Below are 22,188 nucleotides of genomic sequence, written 5' to 3' on the forward strand. Positions count from 1 at the left end.
GAGGATGATTCCCCTTATCCCAAAGTATAGACAGAAATTCTGTTCTGCCTCTGTACTCTCAGTGAATCCAATATCATCCTGCCATTTTGTGTGTGTGTGTGTGTGTGAGAGAGAGAGGGATCTTCCTTTAATATAATCTGCACCAAAGCCAAAAGTGATAATAAAAATCTGACATCTCCAATAAAATACAAGAAAGTGTTGAAATGGTTTCATACAGTGCCACTGAATTCAGCTGTACAGAGAGGTGAATGCAAATACTTCTTGAAAATTCCTGTCTAAACAAGTCTGATTATTACTTGACTCTCAAATGTTTTCAGACTGGTTTCTCTTAGGAGACAGCTTCAAAGTCCTCTTCTTCCTCCTCCTTTGCAGACATTACTTGTGTGCAGGATAAATCTGAAAGCCAGATTTGCACAGACCCCGCATCTTTAAAAAATCCTTCAAAACCGGTTAACAAATGTTTAATGTCAGGGGAATGTTATTGACTGTGTAACTGTAGAGTAACTGGATGAACTCAACTGCATCAGCTCCAGAACATTTGCATAGCCTTGCTGCAACCAGGTTGGTGTATCTTCTGATAAAAGAGAAGGTCTTGGGTTTCACCAGAGGCTGGAAGAACTTCTTATAAGTAAGAGGGGCAAAATTTGTGGCCAAGGGAAAGGCTTGGTTGCCACCTGGTTGATATTGTGCTTGGTTCTTAGGGATGGCAGTCACGCCTTCTTTTTTGAGAGACTGAATGAAAGAGGTGGGAATTGGAGATGCCACAGAGGACAATTCAAGTGAATTTTCACATCAGGGGCAGGCAACCTTTCCCTGTAGGGAGGTGACATGGTGGGTGCGGCACAATGGTGGGCAGAGCTGAAGCTCAAGCTTGGTGGGACCCATTCTAAAAGTAGGTGGAGATCTCCATTCTTTTGGCCACAGTTCTCCCCACTTCTCACATTCCCAAATACCATCTTCTTCTCTCCCAGTCTTCCTCTTTTGGACAGACTGTAGGGAAGGAAAAATTCATGTTCACAGCAGTCTGAAAAGAGGTCTTGTTTTAGAAACTCACCAAGCGTGTGTCAAATGCAGCAGAGCTGTATCCAAGGGCTGCAGGTGACCCATCTTAGCTTTGCTTGAAAAACGCTACTGCTTTTAGGGTTGCAACTAATCTTCTGGCATTGTAAATAGGAATATGGAATTTTCGAATGGTTCATATGAAAAGCAGTAATTTCCAGGATGATTAATTAAAAAAAAACAACAACTCCTGATTTCAGTCACCATTCATGTTCCTGAAAGAAAGAACAAGGAAGTCAAATATTGATCTCTCTGTGGATAAAGGCTGGCTAAAGATCTGAATGTTGGTTAAATGTCACATTTTTGTAATACCCAAAGAAAGTTAAACCCTAATCTGAAATCCTGAAGGTTTGGCTTCTGATTCTTTGTTTTTTAGGCTATGACGATGCAGCAGAAACAAACTTGATCTCCCACCCCATTCATTCGGCCAAGCTGTTGCAAGAAAACCACCCCAGGTCTATTCGCAGAAAAAGAAGTGTTGGTAAGAACTGGAATTTTTTTTTTTTAAATGCACCAAGGTGGGGGAGAATCTATGGAAGGACTTTGTGGCTGGGGTAGGTTTTTTTTTTTTTAAAGCATAAAAGAGGGGTGAATATTTTGTAAATCAAAAGAGAAGAGGTTGCATGCTATTTTTTCTTCTTCTTTTCTATAGCTCGGTCATCTTCCAGTGCTATAATATGCTGAAAAAATGCTTGACATTCAGTTTTCATGTTACTGCATGCTCCTGGTGAAATCCGAGTGAGGGAATGTGGTGCTGGGTTGTTTTAGTTCACTGATTTGCAACAACTGGGGTTGTTTAAAAAATGAATGAAATAACAAGGCAGGAGAGATTGCTTGCTGGCCCTTTGTACGACGTGTTGCTCACTTTCCCTCCTGATGGGGAAAGGCAAATTTCCTGCTTTTCTGTGTTGGATGTGTTGCGATCCCAGCTCCTCCTAAGGACAAAATGTGTTCCATAGTTATTCATCCTGTGGGGAGTCTACCTGTTGTATCTCTGCTGGGGTTCTGAGCTTGCCTCCTTTTCAGGCAGAATGTTGAGATCATGTTGAGTGGTGAAAAGAATACTTATTAAGATAGAGAAGGCTGACTAAAGAGGATTGGTCCCTTCTGAATAACCTTGGCATCGTCAAAGATCCTAAATTTACTGGATGGAGATGATGATGATGAAGATGTTGATGATGATGATGAGGAGGAGGAGGAGGAGGAGGAGGAGAGAGCCTTTATATACCTTCCTTCTTCTGTAGAGCTCCAGGGCATACATTGGATTGTCCACAAGGTTTATCTTCAAAACAATCCAATGAGATAAATTGGGCTGAGAGAGAGTGTTCTGTGTGCTGTGTGATCAAGTGGCAACTTGAACCTGGTTCTTTCCAGTCCAAGACCAACAACTTCTACAACCATTCTTTCCACTTTTAGGAACTGGTTCAGCCACCTATTTACGTCAGATGCAGTCACTGCCAAAATATACAGGAATGACTACAATACAGAGCCCATCTTATGGAATGAATTGCCACCAGAGTTGAAGAAATAGTAGTAACAGAGTAGTAAAGTCAACTGTAGAATAAGAATATTTCCAGACCTTTTAATGCTACTTGTACAAGTTTGGATATTGTTCTTACCATTTTTTGTAAAGCAACCCAAAGCTAATAAGGGATGGAGCAGGACAGAAATTTCCTAAACCAAATGAATCAATAAAATAAGAACAGAGTTGCCTGATCTCAAATAGCTCTACAATTCATCTGAATTTTCCCCGCCTTTCCCCAAGCCCTAGGGCAGTTTTTGGTAGGTGGATCCAGAGATGGCAGGATCGAACCCGGGGCACTCTATGTGCAAAGCAGATGTCCTACTCTGGGTCCCACTCCTCCTCTCCCATCGCCCTTCTCTTTTCTCTTTTTTACAGAGGAAGCCATTCCTGCTGTCTGCAAGACACGGACAGTCATCTACGAGATCCCTCGGAGCCAAATCGATCCGACATCTGCAAACTTTCTGATATGGCCCCCCTGTGTGGAAGTGAAGCGATGCACCGGATGCTGCAACACCAGCAGCGTGAAGTGCCAACCCTCGCGGATACACCACAGAAACGTCAAGGTGAGGGGAAGCAGAGTCCTGTCCTGGGAGGGCTGGGTGTCCCACGTCCTTGTCCTCCCCTGAAACTTAGCAGGAAGCCCATCTACTGCAGAGAACCGTTCACCTTTTGGACCTGAGCAGCTGAGCGACCACTGTTTCGTCAAGGCTTGCCATCGTATGGAGTACCGTGTCCCTTTTAATACTCTCAGCAGCCTAAAACTGAAAAGGATATTGTGTGGGTTTTATTGGTAGCGTGATCCTTGCAGAGTCACTTTAGAAAAGTTTATTAAGAGGGTGGGGTGGCAGGAATTCCAACAACGGAAGTATTTGCTCTGTAAAATAAGATATCCGCAGCTCGCACTTGTCTTTCTGTGAACCAGCAAGTCTCGTTACTGATAATGAAAGAGCTTGCCACTGGCTGTTCACACTAGTGTTTCTCAACCTTGGCAGCTTTAAGATGTGTGGACTTCAACTCCCAGAATTCCCCAGCCAGCCAGGCTGGCTGGGGAATTCTGGGAGTTGGAGTCCACACATCTTAAAGCTGCCAAGGTTGAGAAACATTGCTTTACATGAAGACTTAGGTGTCTTCTGAGAGTTGAAGTACACACAGCTTAAAGTTGCCAAGGTTGAGAAACACTGGTTTACACCACAGTCTCCTGGGTGTTTTATCAGTCTGGGGGCCAACCTTCACAAAAGCAATGAGTAACTTTGGGATGACCGGTGCCAGGGATGAGCGATCCTTTCTGGAGGGTAAATCTTCTTCTCCTGGCCCTGGAAGGTCATGAAAACTAGTTCTCAGGTTGGCAAAATCATGTCATGCCCAACTGACTTTTCTTGCTTAGTTAGAAGAGATTTTCTTTTAGTTTTATTTGATTAGCTAGAACTGATCAGGAAAAAAACACCTTAGCCATGTTAAGGTATTTTGATATCATGGTTCCAACGCAATCCACGGTTGCATTGGGTGAGCGAGATGTGCCAACTCCTCCTTGATGGGCTGGCGCAGAGAATGTGGAACCTTTTGAAGACACTGCATTTCATGTGGCCTTCATGGAATGGCCAAGGAACGAGTTTCCCCAAAAATCAGTGGGGCAGACTCTAGAACAAAATGTCACTATGTTGAACTCCAATGAAACTGCGTGTTTTAAATGCACAAATATGATTGTTCCATTGATCATGTTAAACAATTGCAATTCACAGGCAACTTTTGCTGGGGTATGGGGCATATCACTGTCTTTTGAGGGCCCCACCTAGCCCTGGATTTCTGGGTGCCATTGCTTCACAATCCCGTGCTTTCCCTCTTCTGTGCTAGCCCTTTCCAATATGTGAATACAAGCAGAAGGCTAAACAGGAAACACCTTAAACACACAACACAGGTGTGAGATAAGGTAGCTGTTGTGTAGTTGAAGGACCAGTCCTGACTTCCTTGGGGTCAGCAACACCTCAAATTCTTTTTAAGACTTTTGCTTTCATTCCCTGGCAGTTCATTTTAAGAGGGAACCAACTGCCTCTGTCATTTTCTGGGTGGAATTCAAATAAAAGTGTTTGGATGGCGGGCTGAAGAATGCTCAACCCCCTCTGATGGTTGTTTATGGGAATATGCGAAGAATTAAGTCATGCAGATTAATTGTGTGTGTGTGTGTGTATGTGTTCAAGGTGGTGTTTTATACCTCCTGGAGTTAGTTATAACCCTTGATGCGTAGGAACGCTAAGCAGCACGACAAGACACCTGATTATGTCCTTCCTGCAGACTCCCACAGTCTTGCTCGTGATTTTGAAATGAAAGAATGACTCAGGGGACATTTTGAATGTTAAAAAAAAAATCTCTGCTCAGCCAGCTTTCCTTAATTAAATATTATGTAGGCTAAATTGGGCTTTTGTTTGTGGAAACATCACACTTTTGATCTGGGGTGGGGTGGGAGAAATGTGCTCGATATGGATAAATCTTCTCCTGAGATTTAGAACATTGATGGCATCGCTCTGGGTTAGGCAAAATCTTACGCACACACGTACCCCCGCCTGCTACAATTGATCAGAGAAACATTTTGCTAAATGAATGGGGTTTATTCACTGGGTTGGGCTTAGAGACGCGTTGGAGAGGGATTTTTCTCATGCAGGACTTTTAAGTTTGTTGGGCCTTGTTTCCACCACGCCCATTCAGAGCTTGCTATCTCAGGAGGTTTAGCAGAAGATGGAGGAGAAACAGGGATCAGCTGGAGGCTTCTGTTTCTGTTCAAATATGGTACAGGTTGGACTTCCCACTTCTTACCTTGCAGACTAAAACATTAGGAATGAGTGGATCCAGTCCCTAAGTTGGTTCTGGTCCCTATGTTGGACCTTGAACTTTCAACCCGCTTCAAGTCAGGAAAACCAATCAGGGTCTTAAAGTCCTGATCCTGGGATAGGCACCAGGATACATTTGGGATTTTGAGAGCACGCAGTAGGTGTGTCCCAGAAATGGCAGCCATGGGAAATATGCTCATTCCCAAAATGTTTGCCATAATGAGCCAAACACACATTTTTCAGAGGGTGAACTAGCCCCTAGCATGCTGTCCAACTCTAAATGGGACTTCCTGGGGTTGAAAGACGTTGCAGTAAATAAATATGATGCTTTGCAGCCTGCTGGATTCTTATTGAATATATTTTCAGATCTTTTTTAAAAGCCAGGCAGGGCCGGGAGCCTGATGAGTAGCAGGGGAGATGCTCTCAAGCCCCATGTTGCCATTCCTGGCAGTCCAGGGAAACCAATCAGGGTTCCTAAATAATCTTTGTTGCAATGCAGGGAAGCCAATCAGGGTTTGTAAATAATAAACTCTGTTGCCGTGCAGGAAACCAATCAGGGTTCTAACATTTTGATCTCTGTGTGTGAACAAATCCTTGAGGAAATAAATTTCAGGTGATCTTCATGTAAAAAACTAGCTGCACTATTGTTAGTTGCTGTGTTGCCTTTTCTCTGGCATTTTCAGTTACTGACCCCCACAGCCAGCGTTCTGCTCTCCATGGTGGCTAGACAGATAGCTCCAGGAAACCAATTATCAGGGATTGAAGGCAATAGCCTCCCTGCAAAGTTGATCTTCAGGTGGTGTTTAGTCCAAGATATCCAAATGGTTGTGTGATCCTCTTCCACCCAAAGCCAAGAGCAACACATTAATAAATCAGTCCAGATCCAAAGCATTCAAATATCTGATCCAGTTGTATTTCTTATAGTGGAAAAAATAAATTCTCCCAAATGGTGCAGTGTTGACAAACAATATTGTTGCATGGAATATCCTTCAGTCTTCAACTAGTTTCCTACCTGTCCCCCTTAAAATTTTTGCAGCTGTTAATATGCTCAGCAAACTTGAAAAGCAGAGGATGAATGGAACAATCTAAATCAGGGGTCCCCAAACTCTTGAACTCATCGACCCCTTTATGAAGTTTTCAGATTGCTCATTGACGCCCAAACATTTATTATATGAAAATAATTTAATAAGTACTACTTTAATAGTACTATGAACAACAACAACTCCTCTTTGGATAGTCCCTTGGGGGTCAATATTGACCACTTTGGGGAACCCTGATCTAAATCAAGATTTAACTTACATAGACAGCCTGTTTTTTGCCTTGTGTGCTAATTTGTCTAGAGGTGGAGATGGTGTGAATGCTGTTGGTCCTGTCAGTCTTTGTAACCCTTACAGTTCTTATGCTGTAGATTTGTGATGGTAGCTTCATGCTTCTCCCAGGCACTTCTTACTTGCCATGGGTGAATTTGCTCCCCGAATTACTGCAATTTTTGCTTAGGAAAGCCCAGGGCACATGATGAATGTTAGTGTGGGAGGAGATGATCCTACCCTCTCTACTTCTAGTCAGTGTCGTCCTCAGCTTGTACCAATGTACGGTGTTGGAGGGCAGCAGGCTATATCTGTCAGAATCAGCTGACCTCAGACCTGGCAGGTCCACACTGATTGGTTATTTCTAATGCCATTAAGCCCACAGGTTACAGTACAGAAATACAGGCATTTCAAGCTGGCTGGTCTTGAAAAATCTGGTGATTCCAGAGAGCCAGATATATACAGTATAAACCTCCCTGATAGGTTATACTGCTTTACATAAAGTTTCCTGATAGGCTATACTCTGGGTAGCATATTGCTGAAGAAAGCTATCAAACTAACTAACTAATTGATTGGCAGCTTCTGTGTCTCAATCTGGCCAAGCATCCTCAGACACCTCTAGCTTTAAAGGGGATACAGGGAGTCCCCAGTTTAAGAACGAGTTCCGTTCCCAAGGTCTGTCCTTAAGTCGAATTTGTATGTTAGTCAGAACAGTATTGCTGTATAATACTGTATAAGTAGTATTGTGTAATGAACTGTATAAGTAGTATTGTGTAATGAACTTGAACCATTGTGTATTTAACTCAAATCATTGTGCATTTAACTCGGATTTTGCTACAACAGGCTCTTTTCTTAACTATGGATCGTCCTTAAACTGGGTGTTCTTAACCCGGAACTTCCTGTAGTTGTAAACTGGAAGGACCGTTTTTAACCACACTAGTTGAAGACCTTGAGTATGCCCAATGGAATTTAGATGGTTTCCTCCCCCTTTGGATAGCAGACTTCTCTGTCGCTGTGGCAATGTAGAACATTTTTGGAGACCCTTTGCTCTACAGATGAAAATAGCTCTTTAGAAAATAGCCTGGGGGCTAAAGGCATGTTTTGCAGGCAAAAGATTCCACGGTCAATCCTGGGTCTCTAGGTGGGGCTGGGACATGGCTCTGAAGCCCTCAAGAATGCCCACTATTCATGGCTGATCGTGCTGGGCCAGAAGAACCAATCAGCTGGCTTGCTACAAAGCATCTTCTTGTGTTCTTCGCTTGTCTATCTCCTGTCTGGTATTCTGTGGATCCCTGACATCTGTTCATAATAAAAGGGGAAAGGGCATTTTCTGAAAGACTCCTTGGATCTCTTCTCAGTGCTGTTTTCTGAAGCAAACACTTCTGCCTGGTGAATGAGAATTGAACTCAGTTTACTCCAAGTCACGCCTTTAAAAAAAAAAGATAACAATAACGTGCTCAAAGGTCTTGAGAAAAATCCTCCCTTTTCTTAATGTTAATTAAAAAACGAGAAGTTAAATGGGAGCGGTGTGTTCTTTGTCAGTGCTCTGACCTTTCTGTCACACCAGTAGCTTCCAACAGAAAATCCATATTTCTTTCTTAGTGACTTAGATGCTCTTTCTCTCTGTTGCTCTCCCTTTCCCCTGGTCTTTGATATAATTAATTGTTTCACATGCTCTTTGGAATTCCAGTGTTCAGGGGGTGAAAGAACCCTGTGTCCCATAATCCTGGGGACCCTTTTTTCAGGTCATGCAGAAGGTGGTGAAGATTTCTGTTTTGCTTATTCCCAGAAGAGAGTGAAAAACTTGCCTTGTTCTATTTCCGCAGTGTCAAGCTTATTTTAAACCCTTCTACTTATTTATTTTTTAATTGAAAGCAGAAAAACCTCCATTTCTCAGTTTGGTTTTATTGACAAGATGGTGAGAGCATTTCTCGGTCTCATTGTACTTCCAGTGAGTTAAGAAGCCCATGTGTTGAGATGAAAGGCTGCTAGGCCAAGGAAAGAGATGGTAGTCTTCAGACTTGACATCTGAAACAAACGTTATAACTCCTTTGCTCTATCAGATGGTAGCAGTTGAAGAAAATTCCTCTACAAAGGAAAGTTAGGTGTCAATAGCATTCAAACCAGAAAGGAGGAGGAGGAGGAGAAGGAGGATGAAGATAAGAAGGAGAGGAAGAGGAGAAGGAAGAAGGAAGAAGGAAGAAGGAAGAAGGAAGAAGGAAGAAGGAAGAAGAAGAAGAAGAAGAAGAAGAAGAAGAAGAAGAAGAAGAAGAAGAAGAAGAAGAAGAAGAAGAACCACCACCTCCTCCTCCTCCTCCTCCTCCTCCTCCTCCTCCTCCTCCTCCTCCTCCTCCTCCTCCTCCTCCTCCTCTCTATGGAGCCAGGGGAGTATGGGAAGGCTGAGAAATACAGACCTGGGCAGGATTGGGAACTGGCTAATGAGTGTGAAAAATCAAGCTAGAGTGAAACATGTTCCCTTGCTAGTTGGCTGAATGTGATTAATGCGATTCTCCTAGTCATGGACATTTTTGCAGATATCTCTATTGTCCAAATCCCTGCAAAGTGCACTTAAAAAACAGCCTTTTTCGGATGGGTAGTACCATCTCAGCAGTCAAAGGGAAATGCTTTTATTCTCCTAAGATTTTAAGTGGGCAATTTGTGGTGGTGGCTTTTGTGTTATTTTTAGGATCTGCTTTTCTTTGGTTTTGATGTTTGTGCTTTGAGCCTCTCCCTGCCCCCATCCTGAAATTCTGCATAAATGCTACGGTCATATTCTGAATAAATGTTGGATTATATGATTCATCGAGATTATTCTTATGTTCTCTTTACTTTTCTAGGGAGGCTTGGAGGTTGAAATGTTAGCCTCCGCTGAATTAAAGGCATTCGTAACTCTGGCATGATAACCGTTGGCTTGCTAGTGATGTGGGACAGCATAAATTCAAGGGTAGGGAATATGAAGGCCTCCAGATGATGCCAGACCACAAGTCCGAGGAGTAACTATGACGGAGGATGGTGGGAACCTAGTTTGGCAACATCTGAGAGCTACAGGTCCCCTAGTTCTATATTAAACAGGCCTTGGCAATGAAGACCTCAGTGGCTAAATTAATGACTGCTCTCTATTTATCCAATTGTCTTTGGGTAACTGGATCCCTCTGCATCTTTGCTGTCCAGCCAGGTCTTCTTTTCTGACATAGGGTTCAAATGCTGTCTTTGGTTCTGCTTTTTTTTTTTGAGAGGATGGATGAATGCTGTAAATCCCTCTGCTTTCCAAGCATCTCCACCAGTTAATTCCTTTCTCCCCAAAATGTAATCCAGCCATCCTTTCTCGAGATGCATTAGGCAAACAATCTGGGCTGCTCAGCTGTTCCCTTTGTGCTTTTCTGGCTTTGTGTTGTCTATTTAAACCCCAACAGAATGTCAAACCTGTGTCCTTCTGACCCTTGCAAACCTTTTGGAATGGCCGAGTTCAATTGACTGTCATTCCATTATGCTGTGGTTAATCCGCTCTGGTCCTCCAGCAAGGAAATACCTTTGTAGAGAAGGGAATGGCAATTCTAAAAGGCCCTCCATTAATAAGCTGGGGGAGAGAGGGGGAGAGATTTTTTTCACAGCGTGTCACAGTCTGAAGGCCCTCCAGATGTGTGAACTTTACTGCCAGAATTCTCAGCAATGGTTGCACAGTTCAGACTATATTGAGAATGAGTCTGTGCATCTGGAGGGCTCCTAGGTTGGAAAAGGTTGCTTGAGGGATTTGCAAAATATTGGGGTACCGCAAAGGTTGACCTTTCGGGGGGACAGACTCCGCTGTTGACATTTACACGATGTCACCTGTGCCACCAAACGCTTTGCCCTTCTTGTCATTCTAGTCTGATCTCATGCAAGAACTTGGCAAATCTTAGTTCTTATCTTTGAAAAATACAGAAGTCCACAAGGTCAGCCAAGGTATTGCAAATACTGCTTCATGAACCCATTTTCTCTTCAGTTAGTTTTACACAAGGGGAGACCCTGGATTCATTTTGATAGTTTGAGTTTAAGTCAGACATTTATCTGGAAGGGCCCAAAATGGTTGATCCCAAAACTGGCCATCCCCCAGCAAAGGAGATCTTGGGGGGTGGGTGGGTTCAACTTGGAATGAAAGAGGTCCTTGCAGACTAAATGTGCATAACGTGCTCTTTGCAGCTGACTTTTGGACAGTCATTCAAACATGTTTTCCTGTAATAAATTTAGAATGTAGAAAGTATCTTTACATGTCTACAGTTGATCTACCTTGTGGGGAAAAAATGGGACATGAAATCACATTGGATTGCAATCTCCTGAATTGATTGACTGCATCATTTAACATGTGATGATGACCTGAAAGTGTTCCATTCCACATCAGACTATCTGTCTGATGTGAAAGTGTTTTATTATCTCTGAGGTTCTGTCTGGATCCTTGTTGACCAAGGTCTTAATCTGTAATTTGTTGTAAATGAGACAGATTAGTCATCCTTTGATGTGGGATGACTCAAAGTTGCACTAGATTCCTTTCCTTTCCTATTTCATTTTGTCAGACTAGGACAGAGAAAACAGATGATGGGCATCAAAACTTGGCTGACAGGTTGGTCCTTCTAACCAAATCAGACATTTTTCCACCAAAAAATACCAATTTGGAAAAAGATGTACATGGGTGTCTGCTGATAAAAAGGGCAAGCAATTTTGCCCCTATCAAAGTTGGTTTCTCAACAGTTGCAAACCATCTGGTTGAACTTCCAGTTTGAGTTCTAGGGAAGCAGTTGCTCTTTCAGATGTCTAGATTTGGTGACCCTTAATACTTCTCAAAGTATCTTTTTGGGTGATGGTTTGTTAATCATCTCATGATTACAAGGCATTTTCTGAGAAGTTTAGGAAGAATACTGCCTCTTTCAAACAATAGTAGTCAGTAGGGGAGGTTAGAAGGTCTGCAAGAGAGTCAGGTTTCCTCTAAACTGATCTTTTTTAGATATGTTGGGTCTCCAACTCCCAGAATTTCCAGCCAAGATTGAAACTAAGGGAAAGGATTTCCCACCTGCAATTGAATAGCCTTTAAATGTGGTTAAAAATGCCAGTATTGTTTTCATTTGAGAGAAGGAAAGATAGAGTGAATATTTAAAGGTCCAAAGCAAATAGAATTGTTTTGGAGGGTCAAATAGATTTGACAGACCAGATCAATTGATCAGTTCCATTGCTTAAATTGCAAGCTTCTGCATTGATTCAAGCCAATTCAGATATTTTTCTGTGCACATCCACTTCAATTACCCAAATCTGCCCTAACTGAATTGGGTCCAGTTAAAAGATTTAGTCAGAATAAATGTTCGGAATTGATTCAAGCATTTGAATTGAGTTAGATCTGATATGTACCCTCCAGAGGAGAACAATGAACAGTAGGTAGGAAGAGTAAAGACAAAAACATTTTTTGCAGCCAACTGAGTGTGTTTTTGTAATCCACTGTAACAAAGATTTGTTTTTTTGTTTGGCCTTCAAATTGTTTTCAGGATTTGGGGTTGAACTGTTTGCATTTTTGAGGTTCTCTATGTGTGCCTTAAGGATTATTATATTTGCAGTAGCCTTAGTTGAATTTGTAAATTGCCTAATTAAGTGGTTTGGCATTTTCTGGTTTCATATGCTTAACCGTTTCTCCCCGTGAGAAACTCTCACTGTAGAATAGCAATTTCCGAGGTTTACAACTTTACTGCTACAGTGAAGCACCTGTAAAAACCATGTTTTTCTTGGTTGAACATCTCACCCTAACCACCTTTATTGTACCCTTCTGAATTTTTTCTAATCTATTAGATTGATTGCTTGTGTGCCCTCAAGTCATTTTTGACTCCTAGCAACCACATGGATAGATTTTCTCCATGAAGATCTCTCCCTAACCTGGTCTTTCAAGTCTCCTAATGGTGTCCTCATTGCTACTGTAACTGAGTCCATCAACTTTGCTGCTGGTCATCTTCTAATCTGTTACCAATGTTCTAATGATTGTCCCTCTTGGATGTTGGTAGATGTTCATGTAAGTGCCAGTTACCCAAAGTCCATAGACCACTAGGCATAAAAAGAATGTTTCTCTACCCCTGCCCCCCGGAATGATTTATTCTTATTTTATTATTGCAATTTTGTATGCTGCCTACACATTGGACTTTCGGCAGCTTACAGAATTTAGATGTAAAAAAACCTAAACAGTAGCAAGCTCAAGACCAAAATAATCATGTCTTCTCCTGTGGTCAGCTACTGAAATACTTTCTATTTAATGTTTTTCCTAAATAACAACAGAGTGGGGGGTATTCCATAAAGATTTATAAACATGGGAAGGGGGTGTAATGGTATGTGGAAATTACCTTGGGAGATAGGAGGAAGAGCTGCAGACTAGGCCATTGTCAGATAAGAGGCAGCTGAGCCCACAGAAGGAATGGGTGCATGGAAAGTATCTCAGAAGGGATCCTCTCGAGTTTCTTGGGCTGTAAAAGCGAGGGGAGGGGAGATGTACTTTCAGACTTGCAAGATTCTGTTAATATACCTTACCATTAAGATAGAGCTAGTCCTTCTGGGTGTGCTTCTTGTCTGGACTACCTCACAAGGATGACAAGGAGTGTGTGTATGTGTGTAAATGAATCCACAGCCCACCTAGGTCAACAAAGAAATAGATTGCTTTCCTCTTTCCTCTTCAGTTTTGTATTATGCCTTTCAGAGTCTGACCTTGCATCTAGAGCAGTCGGACGAAGGCGGTTTAGAGTTACTTTGTAGCATTAAATATGATGTTTGATATTCAAGCCATGTTGGGTGCCTATGAAACTGGATCTAAGAATCAAACTTCTTATTGGTGAAAGGAGACAATGGGTCTTATTGCTCTCTATCCCAACAAATAGATTGCAAATCTACTGCTTACGTGACAGTTAATGTATTATGGATTCTTTGATTTTTCAAAATACATCCACCCCACTGCCGGTCAACTGTCTGTCACACAAGTCTGCATTTCAGGATAGCGAATGTTGGTATCTTTGCCATTTGGAAAAAAAACACACCTTTTTTCAAGCATATTCAAGGATATTTTGCCTGCCAAAATACCCCAGCTGCAAAAGAATATTTTAAAAACAACTGAACTTGAACAAGGGAAGTTGTGCTAAGCTACAAAGTCAGACCTGAGCAATAATTGGCTAAATGCCACTCACATCATAAATGCCCGCCAAGTTATCTTGGACAACATCCGACTGATGAAAGAAGCCTTCCTTTTCCAGAATTAATTTTATTATGCCAACAAGCTCTTTGTAACGGAAGGGGGAGGGAGAGTTTGGGGGTAAAACAGGCTTTCCGAGATCTCGAGTTCAAGCTGGATAAATTCCCACCTGAACCTGAAAAGCTGTTATTGATAGTGACAGTACCAGTAATGTGATGAGGTAGTTCTCATTGTCCCTACTCCAAACTCTGGATTTGTGTGAAACTTCACAGCACGTGAATTTATTTTAGCAATTTTGAAAGCCATTGGATTAGACATCTCTGTGGTTCGAAGAAGAAAACAGGGATTGAACACTTCATCTAAGCAGCAAAATAGCTATATAATCAATGGTTGTACCTTTGGAACTTAACGGGAGTGGAGTATTTTTTCTCTCTTAGATGTTGCAAAGCATAATATTCCATTAATTGATGCTAAATAGGGAGTTCAACTGCACTGGGGTGGATATCTTTTAAAAGTTAAATTGCTCAATTCCAAAATAGCATTGCAATTTAATTTGATAAAAGCTTAATCCATAAGTCATGAATACCATCTTTTTCTTTTTCTTTTTGGAGGGCCAGCTCCTTGTTTTGAAATGGACTGTTTTTTGAGCACCATAAATATTTTCAAGACTTTCCTTGTTTTGTTTGACTGTCTATCAGTTATGGTTGTGTCAGGCATGAGGGTGGCTAAAAAAATAGTATTGAGAAATTGGAAAAGTGGTATTATTCTAAATGTTAAAGAATGATTTTTGGAAATGGGTAACTTATCTATCCTGGAAAAGGCAATATTTTCCACTGATCAAAGGATAATAAAGGATAATGTTCAACTTTGGCAGGAACTTTATGCTATTTGTATCTGATTATATTATAGTTTTATACGGTATTTATTAGTAAACCAGTGACTATACATTTAACATATAAGGTAGATTTTTAAAAGGTTTTTCCCCCTTTTCCCTTTTTTTAAAGGATAGTTTCATTTAATTTTGTTATTTGAGTGTATTTTGGTATTTTGTGTATATTTTGTATTCTTCTAAAATAAAGATGGATTAAAAAAAATTAAAAAAATACTTTCCTTGTTTTGAATCTTAAATCTCACACTCAGAATTATTGAGAAGCTGTTTTCAATGCAGTTTCCCCATAGAAGATTGCTTTACCACTGATCACTGTTGGGATTCAGCAGTTTTGCACCAAGATAATGGGGGGTGGTTACAAACAGAGTTTGTTTGCTTGTCTGTGAATTCAAAGATACACCCCCAAAGCATGAGCAATCCATACACTGAATCATGAAGTTATTGTGCAAATGAGTGCTCAAAATCTTGTCCTTGGCTACTGTCTGGCTAACAAGTCTTGAATATTATTTTCTTTGTCAATCGTAGGTGGCAAAAGTGGAATATGTTAGAAAAAAGCCAAAATTAAAGGAAGTTCTGGTGAAGTTAGAAGAGCATATGGAATGCACTTGTACATCGTTAAATTCGAATCCAGATTTTCGAGAAGAAGAAACGGGTATGTTGGAGTGGATTAGGAGACTGAAGTTGATGGTGTTGGATGTGATCGTGTTTTCTGGTGTTCTGCAAGGGTGTCGAGCATTAAAAATCTGGAAATGAAAACATGCTTATGATAATCACAGCAAAGGAAAATAGTTCATATCACAGTATTGCTTAATACTGTGGGGGTGGGTAGGAGCCAGTATTTAATCATTTTAATATATTGATTAATACTAAAAACAGTGGAGGGGGGTTGATGTTCTCCTTTTCTTCCTCTTGCACTTTCTTTCTGTTGTTCTATTACAATTACAATTATTGTTATTTTTATTTCTAATGTGCATTATAACCAGAATTTTGGGCAGATGATCAGGTTTCTGATGAAACATTAAAATGTTTCCAATCCTTTGCTTTGAGAGTACAATCAAACCCAACATGTATTTCAGATGAAATAATTTTAAATCAACGATTCACATGTCAGGAAGATTAAAATTAACCACTGGGAATATCAAAGGCCAACTGCAACTAACCATGGGTGCATATTTCATTCCTTGCTTAGAATAACATCTCATGAATCTTAGCATGGGGACATCTCTATCCCAAAGCTAATAAGTATTGGGCTCAGTTCTGGGCCCTTTGAGAAGGATTTAGATAAAATAGAATGGACGCTAAGAAGGGCAGCGAAGATGAATAGGGATGGAGAAATTAAGCTTTCAAGGAAGGATGAAGGATTGGGCATTGGAAGGTGGAGTTAGGGTTTGATAACCTCTCAGGGGTGTTGCATAGAATAAGGCCATGACTCTTCTCCTTGGTCTTCAAAGGAGAACATGGAATGCTGGCTCTACGTATCCCCAAAATTCCATCTGGATGTTGGGAAAAACATTCTAATAGCAAGAACAGACCAACAGTGAACTACATAGAGAGATGATATGCTGTATATATTCAGATCAAGGCTGCTTAGTGTCAGGTTCAGCCCAAAGAACTCCACGAGACAATGCAAATACAGTTCTGTTGCGTTTATTAGCTTCCACCTCAAGACAGAATCTCCCCAGACTGAACCCAAGTTCCCAAGCCAGCCAGCCACAACACCATGAATTCCTTAGGGAGGTGCCAGCCTCATCTTCTTGAACTTCCCACGCTCCTGTTGGGAGCTAAGAACATGCTTATCTCCCTGAGCCTGGCCTTCATAAGTCCATTCCATCACACTTAGACAGGTAGGGGTGTTTTCATTTGGATTTCTACACCGAGCAAGTAGCAGGACCTCATTTCACCCTTTCTAACCCTGTGGTTCTGATAAACACGCCTTGTAGAAGCCTTCAAACCTATTTTTGCTGGAACGGTTCTTCTCTGAGAGCTATTTCTTTTATTCCTCTGCGCCATAAATGCATGACCTTTGTCGCCTTTTTTTAATATACCAATACTACCATTATGTCAACAGGCAGGCGTAGTCAAAAAGGTAAAAAACAGCGACGGAAAATGTTAAAAACCTCCTTAAAATGCAGCCGATGACCAGGTACGACCCGTATACGGAAGCTACCTTTAAGATCACAACCAATGGGAAACAAAATTTGATCTACTTGATCATCGTTTAAGATTTTGGGCCGTGGCTGTTGCCAGGAGCGATCCAGCAGTCAAATGTGATTGGCTAGGCTTGTTCTGCAAATGCTTTCCTGTTCTTGGCGCTTTAAACATGATCGGTTTGGAGGCTAATCAGTGCGGATATCTAATTGTTGTTGATTTCAAAGGATCAGGTTATTCTTGAGAACACTAGAGATGAATGCTATTTTTTTTTATTTTTTTTGGAAAATGTTTGCAGGGGCTTGTTTGCTGATCTGTGGCTGGCTACATTTTTTAAAAGTGATTCTTTTAATAAAAAGAAAACGAGGTCGGAAACTGACATGTCACAGAACAAAGCCACAGTCTTGGGAATATGTAATCATTTACAAGAATGGGTCTGGACCCCACCAAGGCATCCCTAATCAGAAAAATTAAGATGGCAAGGGAGCGTTACCCAATGGCTCTTTGGAAGGGTGCCCACTTACCTAGAAATATGGGCATAGTTAAAGGGGAGTGGTTGAATGTCCCCAGGATGCTTGATGGGGTGGTAGGGAACCTTCTGCTTTGGGATTATTTTGTGACTTGGTCTTTATGGTGACAAGTCCATGAGATGTTCTCAAAATTCCAAATCCGTCCATTGAGCCAGAAAGGGTGTCCCTCTCTGCCATATCATGTGGACCTCCAGTCTTACAATGCTCTTCAGATTTTAATTTCCAAGTCAGGTGAACAAGGCTGGCAGCTTTAGGAGCATCTTAAATTTGGGGCAGGCCAAAGGGGGGAGCCGAACACACAATTGACTAATGGCACCTTCTCTCTGTTGTGGTGGTTTGTGACCCGTTTGGATAGAAGATATCTATCTGAGGCTGGTGAGGTTTATAGTGATGTATTAGCTCCAGCAAATGATTAACCAATTAAATGATTCTTTAATTACAGATATTTTTCTCTTTCTTTCTTTCTTTCTTTCTTTCTTTCTTTCTTTCTTTCTTTCTTTCTTTCTTTCTTTCTTTCTTTCTCTCTCTCTCTCTCTCTCTCTCTCTCTCTCTCTCTCTCTCTCTCTCTCTCTCTCTCTCTTTCTTTCTTTCTTTCTTTTTTTTACAGATGTAAGGTGAAAATAAGCTAGAAAATATTTCTCTCTGGGACACGAATGTACAGTGTTTGTTACATTCCTGAACCTACTGTGTATGGTGCTTTCTGGATAATTCTTCACTCGTCCTCCTATATGGGGGGGAAAAACTGGTTTAAAGAGAGAGAGAGAGAGAGGGGGAGAGAGAAACACACACCCACACCCACACCCACACCCTTCCCCAGAACACAAGGGACAAATGTATATTTGTTTAAATACGACATCACAGCAAGTATTGTAGCAGTCTGCAGAATAATACGACGTTTCCCTATCCGTGAACTCAAGAGATGATGACGTGAACGGAGGATGCTTAACAGAGTCCTCCAGTAATACGAGAAGAAGACGAGGACGAAAAACAAACGGGATCCTAAGCGGACAGCAGACTTCTTAAAAACCGTCAATGGTGCTTCCCCCCTCCCCCTTTTCGGTTGATTTTTCTCGAGAAATGTGCCTGAGACTGGGTGCTGATGGACTGATTCAGATGGAGTTGAGGCACCCACACAAATAACAGAACAAGAGCAGGAATGTATCAAACGCCATGGCAGAAACTAGAGTGGTTTTTTTTTATTTTTCATTTTTTTTGGGCTTGGTGATTTCAAAGTCTCTTAAAATAAATCCATCTGGGGCGCCTTCCATGGAAGTTTTGTTTTATTTTGGTTTTTTTTTTACACCATAAAGTTACCGAGCTTTCTTTTTATTCTTTGCCTAGCATTTTATTATCTCTTTTGGTCAACATTTACCCATAACCCAATAGACTGCTGTAGTGACAATGAAATGGGGATCATGCAAGACGATGGCATTTTTTTTTCTCCTAGCGGGGTGCAGACTAATGAAATGTATTAAAATAAAAAAGGTATACCTATGCATAATTTTCTAAATGTTTCTTTGTGTACCCTTTTCCTTTCTCCCCTGCCCTCTTCCATTTTCACATATATTATTTAAAGCAGGTGGTTTTTTTTTTACAAGGAGTTGCCAGAGATTTCTTGGGAAGAACAACAATGGCGGACACGCTTCATTGGATGGTGTCGTGTCCACCATCTTCTCTTGGAGAGTATAGCCATGGAAGATGGAAAAACTGGAAGGGGTGGTTGGTGATCCTCTAGATCACGTTTTCTTAAACGTCATGGCTCAAGAGCAGTGCCCAATCACGAGAAAAATTCACGTGGGGTGGATTATTATAAAAATAATGCTAATTACTATCCCCTAGGAAACAAAAGATGTGTCTTCAAATGAAACCTAAATTCTCAGTGGAGTGCGTAAGTTCCACAAATTCCTTGGCAGATATTGGGAACAGGGTTTTCTTGAAGATACAGAGTTTGAGAATTATCTAAGAATATTTACAAAAGGTTTGGTGTGCGTAAGCAAGCTTCAGGTTATATGCAAGTAAGAAACAAAACCTTTTTTTAACATATTTGAGTTGTCCACAAATATTACTGTGGGAAACCAATTCATTTTGCTTATTTCACCTGTTTCAGTGATGTGAGATGTAAAAATTCTTCTTGTTACTCATACTGTATGATATCGCTGTGGCCTGGAACAACCTTGCTGGAAAACATAAAATTCTTTATTTTTGGTATTAAACAAAGAGAAAAAAATGCTTTATGTGTATTCAAAAAGTTAAGTGTTTTCTTTTGGGGGGTAAAGGTGATGTTTGTATTTTTTAATCTAAAATTAATGGTTTTCTATACCCAAGAAATCCTGTTGTGTTTTCTTGAGCCAGAATATTAAAAAAAAAGTGTGGGATATGCATTTTATGGACATATTTTTCTAGCAGTGATAGTCTATCTCATTTAAAATATATTTATTTTCACTAGGGAAAAGGAGAATAATGTAAGTATGGGGTCCTATATTTCCAAAGGAGAAATGGGTTGGTTGTACTTGGAATTCCTTAAGGCACAAGAGGCAGCTAACTCTTCAGAGCATCTGATACGATGGTCATGGTCCTTCCATCCTTGATGGTGGCATGCTTTCCACTATCAATGGTAGAGAGATCCCATCGAGGACAGAAATGGGATCAGGTCTTAGTTCAATTCAACTGGCCTTGAGTTCCTTTCCCATTGATTTTGATTCAGATTGCCCAATGTCATCTTTTCTCTGAAAATATAGGACTAAATAATATAGTTTATGATAGCCCAGCTTGCCAGCTTGTTTTTCATTTGCTAAATGACCTTCCTTGACTTGGGTTATTGTGTATGGCACAAGAGGGAGGAACCTCTACGGGGGTTCTTTCTTGAGACCATTTCAGCTAAAATGGCTGCAGAGTCTGATCAGGCAAAGCAAAAGTGAAGATTATGAATGTTGCAGTGATGGAGGGGGAGGGAGAGAGAGGGATCTTTTGAACGGGAATTCATGACACAGGACAGAACATCTGCAAAGAACCTTTCTGCTTGCTTGAGATGGATTGCCACAATGGCAGTGGGATGACAAAAGAAGTCCATGGTCCATGGGATGAGGTTTCTAGGAGATGACCACAGGAATCGTAGGGGACTTTGGACTGTTACATGATGCAGGAATAGTACCGGTGTTTAATAACAGGGTTCCTATGGAATAGGACATACGTTGTACAGTAAACGTTGACATTCTATCCTGTAAACCATCAGAAGTCTATGCTTGGCCCAGTACTTCCCTGTCTCCTTTTTATACCATGGAAGCACTAGAGATAGGCCGAACAAGTGCTTTAGTGTAATGCTTAACGTGTTCGATCTGGTCTTGGGAATCTGGGATAAAGTCCCCACCCAACCATGCAGCTCAGAGCCTGGCTGTGACCCCATCTTTCTCTCTCAATCCAGCCTACCTCATGGGGATAAAATTAAGGGAGATCCCCATTTACACTCCCTTGAGGAAAGTCAAGATATAAATGCAATAAATAAAGCTGAATTAAAAATGGAGAGTTGAGATTTCAGATTCATAGAATATTCAGAGGCCCATAGAGACCTCAGACGTTCCCATTGTTGCAAGAGGGCCATGGAGATCTCAGATACGAAATCGTACGCAGGAGTTTCCCCCCCTCTTTCTTCTCCCCTCCTGATCTTGCATAGCTTTGTTGTACTTGTGTTGGTTGTACGAAATAAATCTTACCAAAACAGTTCCAAAGAAATAACTTCTCTGTCCCACCACCTATGTATGAATGGAGGGACCTGTACTGCAGATAATGTTTCTGTTTTCAATCTGTGGATGTGTTTTTGTGTGTCCAGTGTTAAATGAACTCTGTGTCCCTCCATGGACGGCTATATGACTGACTTGATCTTGATTTTAACTTAATCAGAATTGGATTTGGTCATTGATTTATTATTATTATTATTATTATTTTTTCCTCTCATGGTGTTAAAGTTTACTAAACAAACTTGATACTAAAGTTTACTAAACAAAGTAATTTGAATGAAGAGGAAGTATTCCTTTTGCCTATCGCTTAGACTTCAAAGTCACATTCATCAAAAATCTGGACATGTTGGGAGAGGGAAATACTTTACTAAAAATAATCTGCGGGTGTGTTCCAACGAGTGTAACTCTCAGTGTTCTGTATGTGCTATGTGAACAAGGAAAACTGTATAAAAATGAATTTATATATTTATGGTTGAAATGGTGATGTTGCTTTGAACTTGATTTCACTCCTCTCAAAACAAAACAAAACCGTAAGATTCCGTGCATTCGTTAAAAATATATAGGAGGCCAAAGTTAGAAAGATACCGGTATCTCTCAAGTGAAACTTGAAATCATATCAAGATTGCCCATAATTCTGTAGCAGTAAAGTCAATTGGTTCTGGTCAGAGGGAGGGAGAGGGAGGGAGGAAGGAAGGAAGGAAAAGAAGAAGGAAGGAAGGAAAAGAGAGGGAGGAAGGGAAGGAAAGGAAAGGAAAGTGATCTCTAATTAGAATCACTGGGAAGATCAGTGACTGACTCGTTCAAAACTGCCTAATTGTTAAAGACTAAGCAATGGGAAACTCTGGGCACATCCACATAGGATCTTTTCACTGCCCCCACATCAGTTGCAAATCTGGGGTCCTGATCTGGCAGCTGAGCAGCAGTGCATTTGAAATTGCAGTGAAATGAATATTTCATTGGAAATACTCCAGCCCAATGGGAGTCGTAG

The 22,188-nt window shown here is 41.0% G+C and overlaps 1 protein-coding gene across 4 annotated transcripts in view; it reads left to right on the top strand.

The window, feature by feature from the left end:
- The window catches only part of PDGFA (platelet derived growth factor subunit A), a 56,096-nt gene extending 34,418 nt beyond the window's left edge, over nt 1-21,678 (top strand). For 3 of the 4 annotated variants that reach the window (XM_025165425.2, XM_088148046.1, XM_015887744.3), the window contains exons 3-7: nt 1,436-1,540; nt 2,960-3,147; nt 15,314-15,440; nt 16,857-16,931; nt 18,074-21,678. In XM_025165425.2, coding sequence (XP_025021193.1) covers nt 1,436-1,540; nt 2,960-3,147; nt 15,314-15,440; nt 16,857-16,927 — 491 coding nt within the window. In that variant the 3' untranslated portion in view covers nt 16,928-16,931; nt 18,074-21,678. The remainder of the gene's footprint in view (nt 1-1,435; nt 1,541-2,959; nt 3,148-15,313; nt 15,441-16,856; nt 16,932-18,073) is intronic. The other variant, XM_007426234.3, reaches the window with a different exon arrangement.
- The last annotated feature ends 510 nt before the right edge of the window (nt 21,679-22,188 follow it).

This window comes from Python bivittatus, unplaced genomic scaffold (assembly GCF_059951505.1).
Source record: "Python bivittatus isolate LINGU-HERP-01145 unplaced genomic scaffold, Pbiv_v1 ctg000560_np1212, whole genome shotgun sequence".
In the NCBI taxonomy this organism is placed as follows: domain Eukaryota; kingdom Metazoa; phylum Chordata; class Lepidosauria; order Squamata; family Pythonidae; genus Python; species Python bivittatus.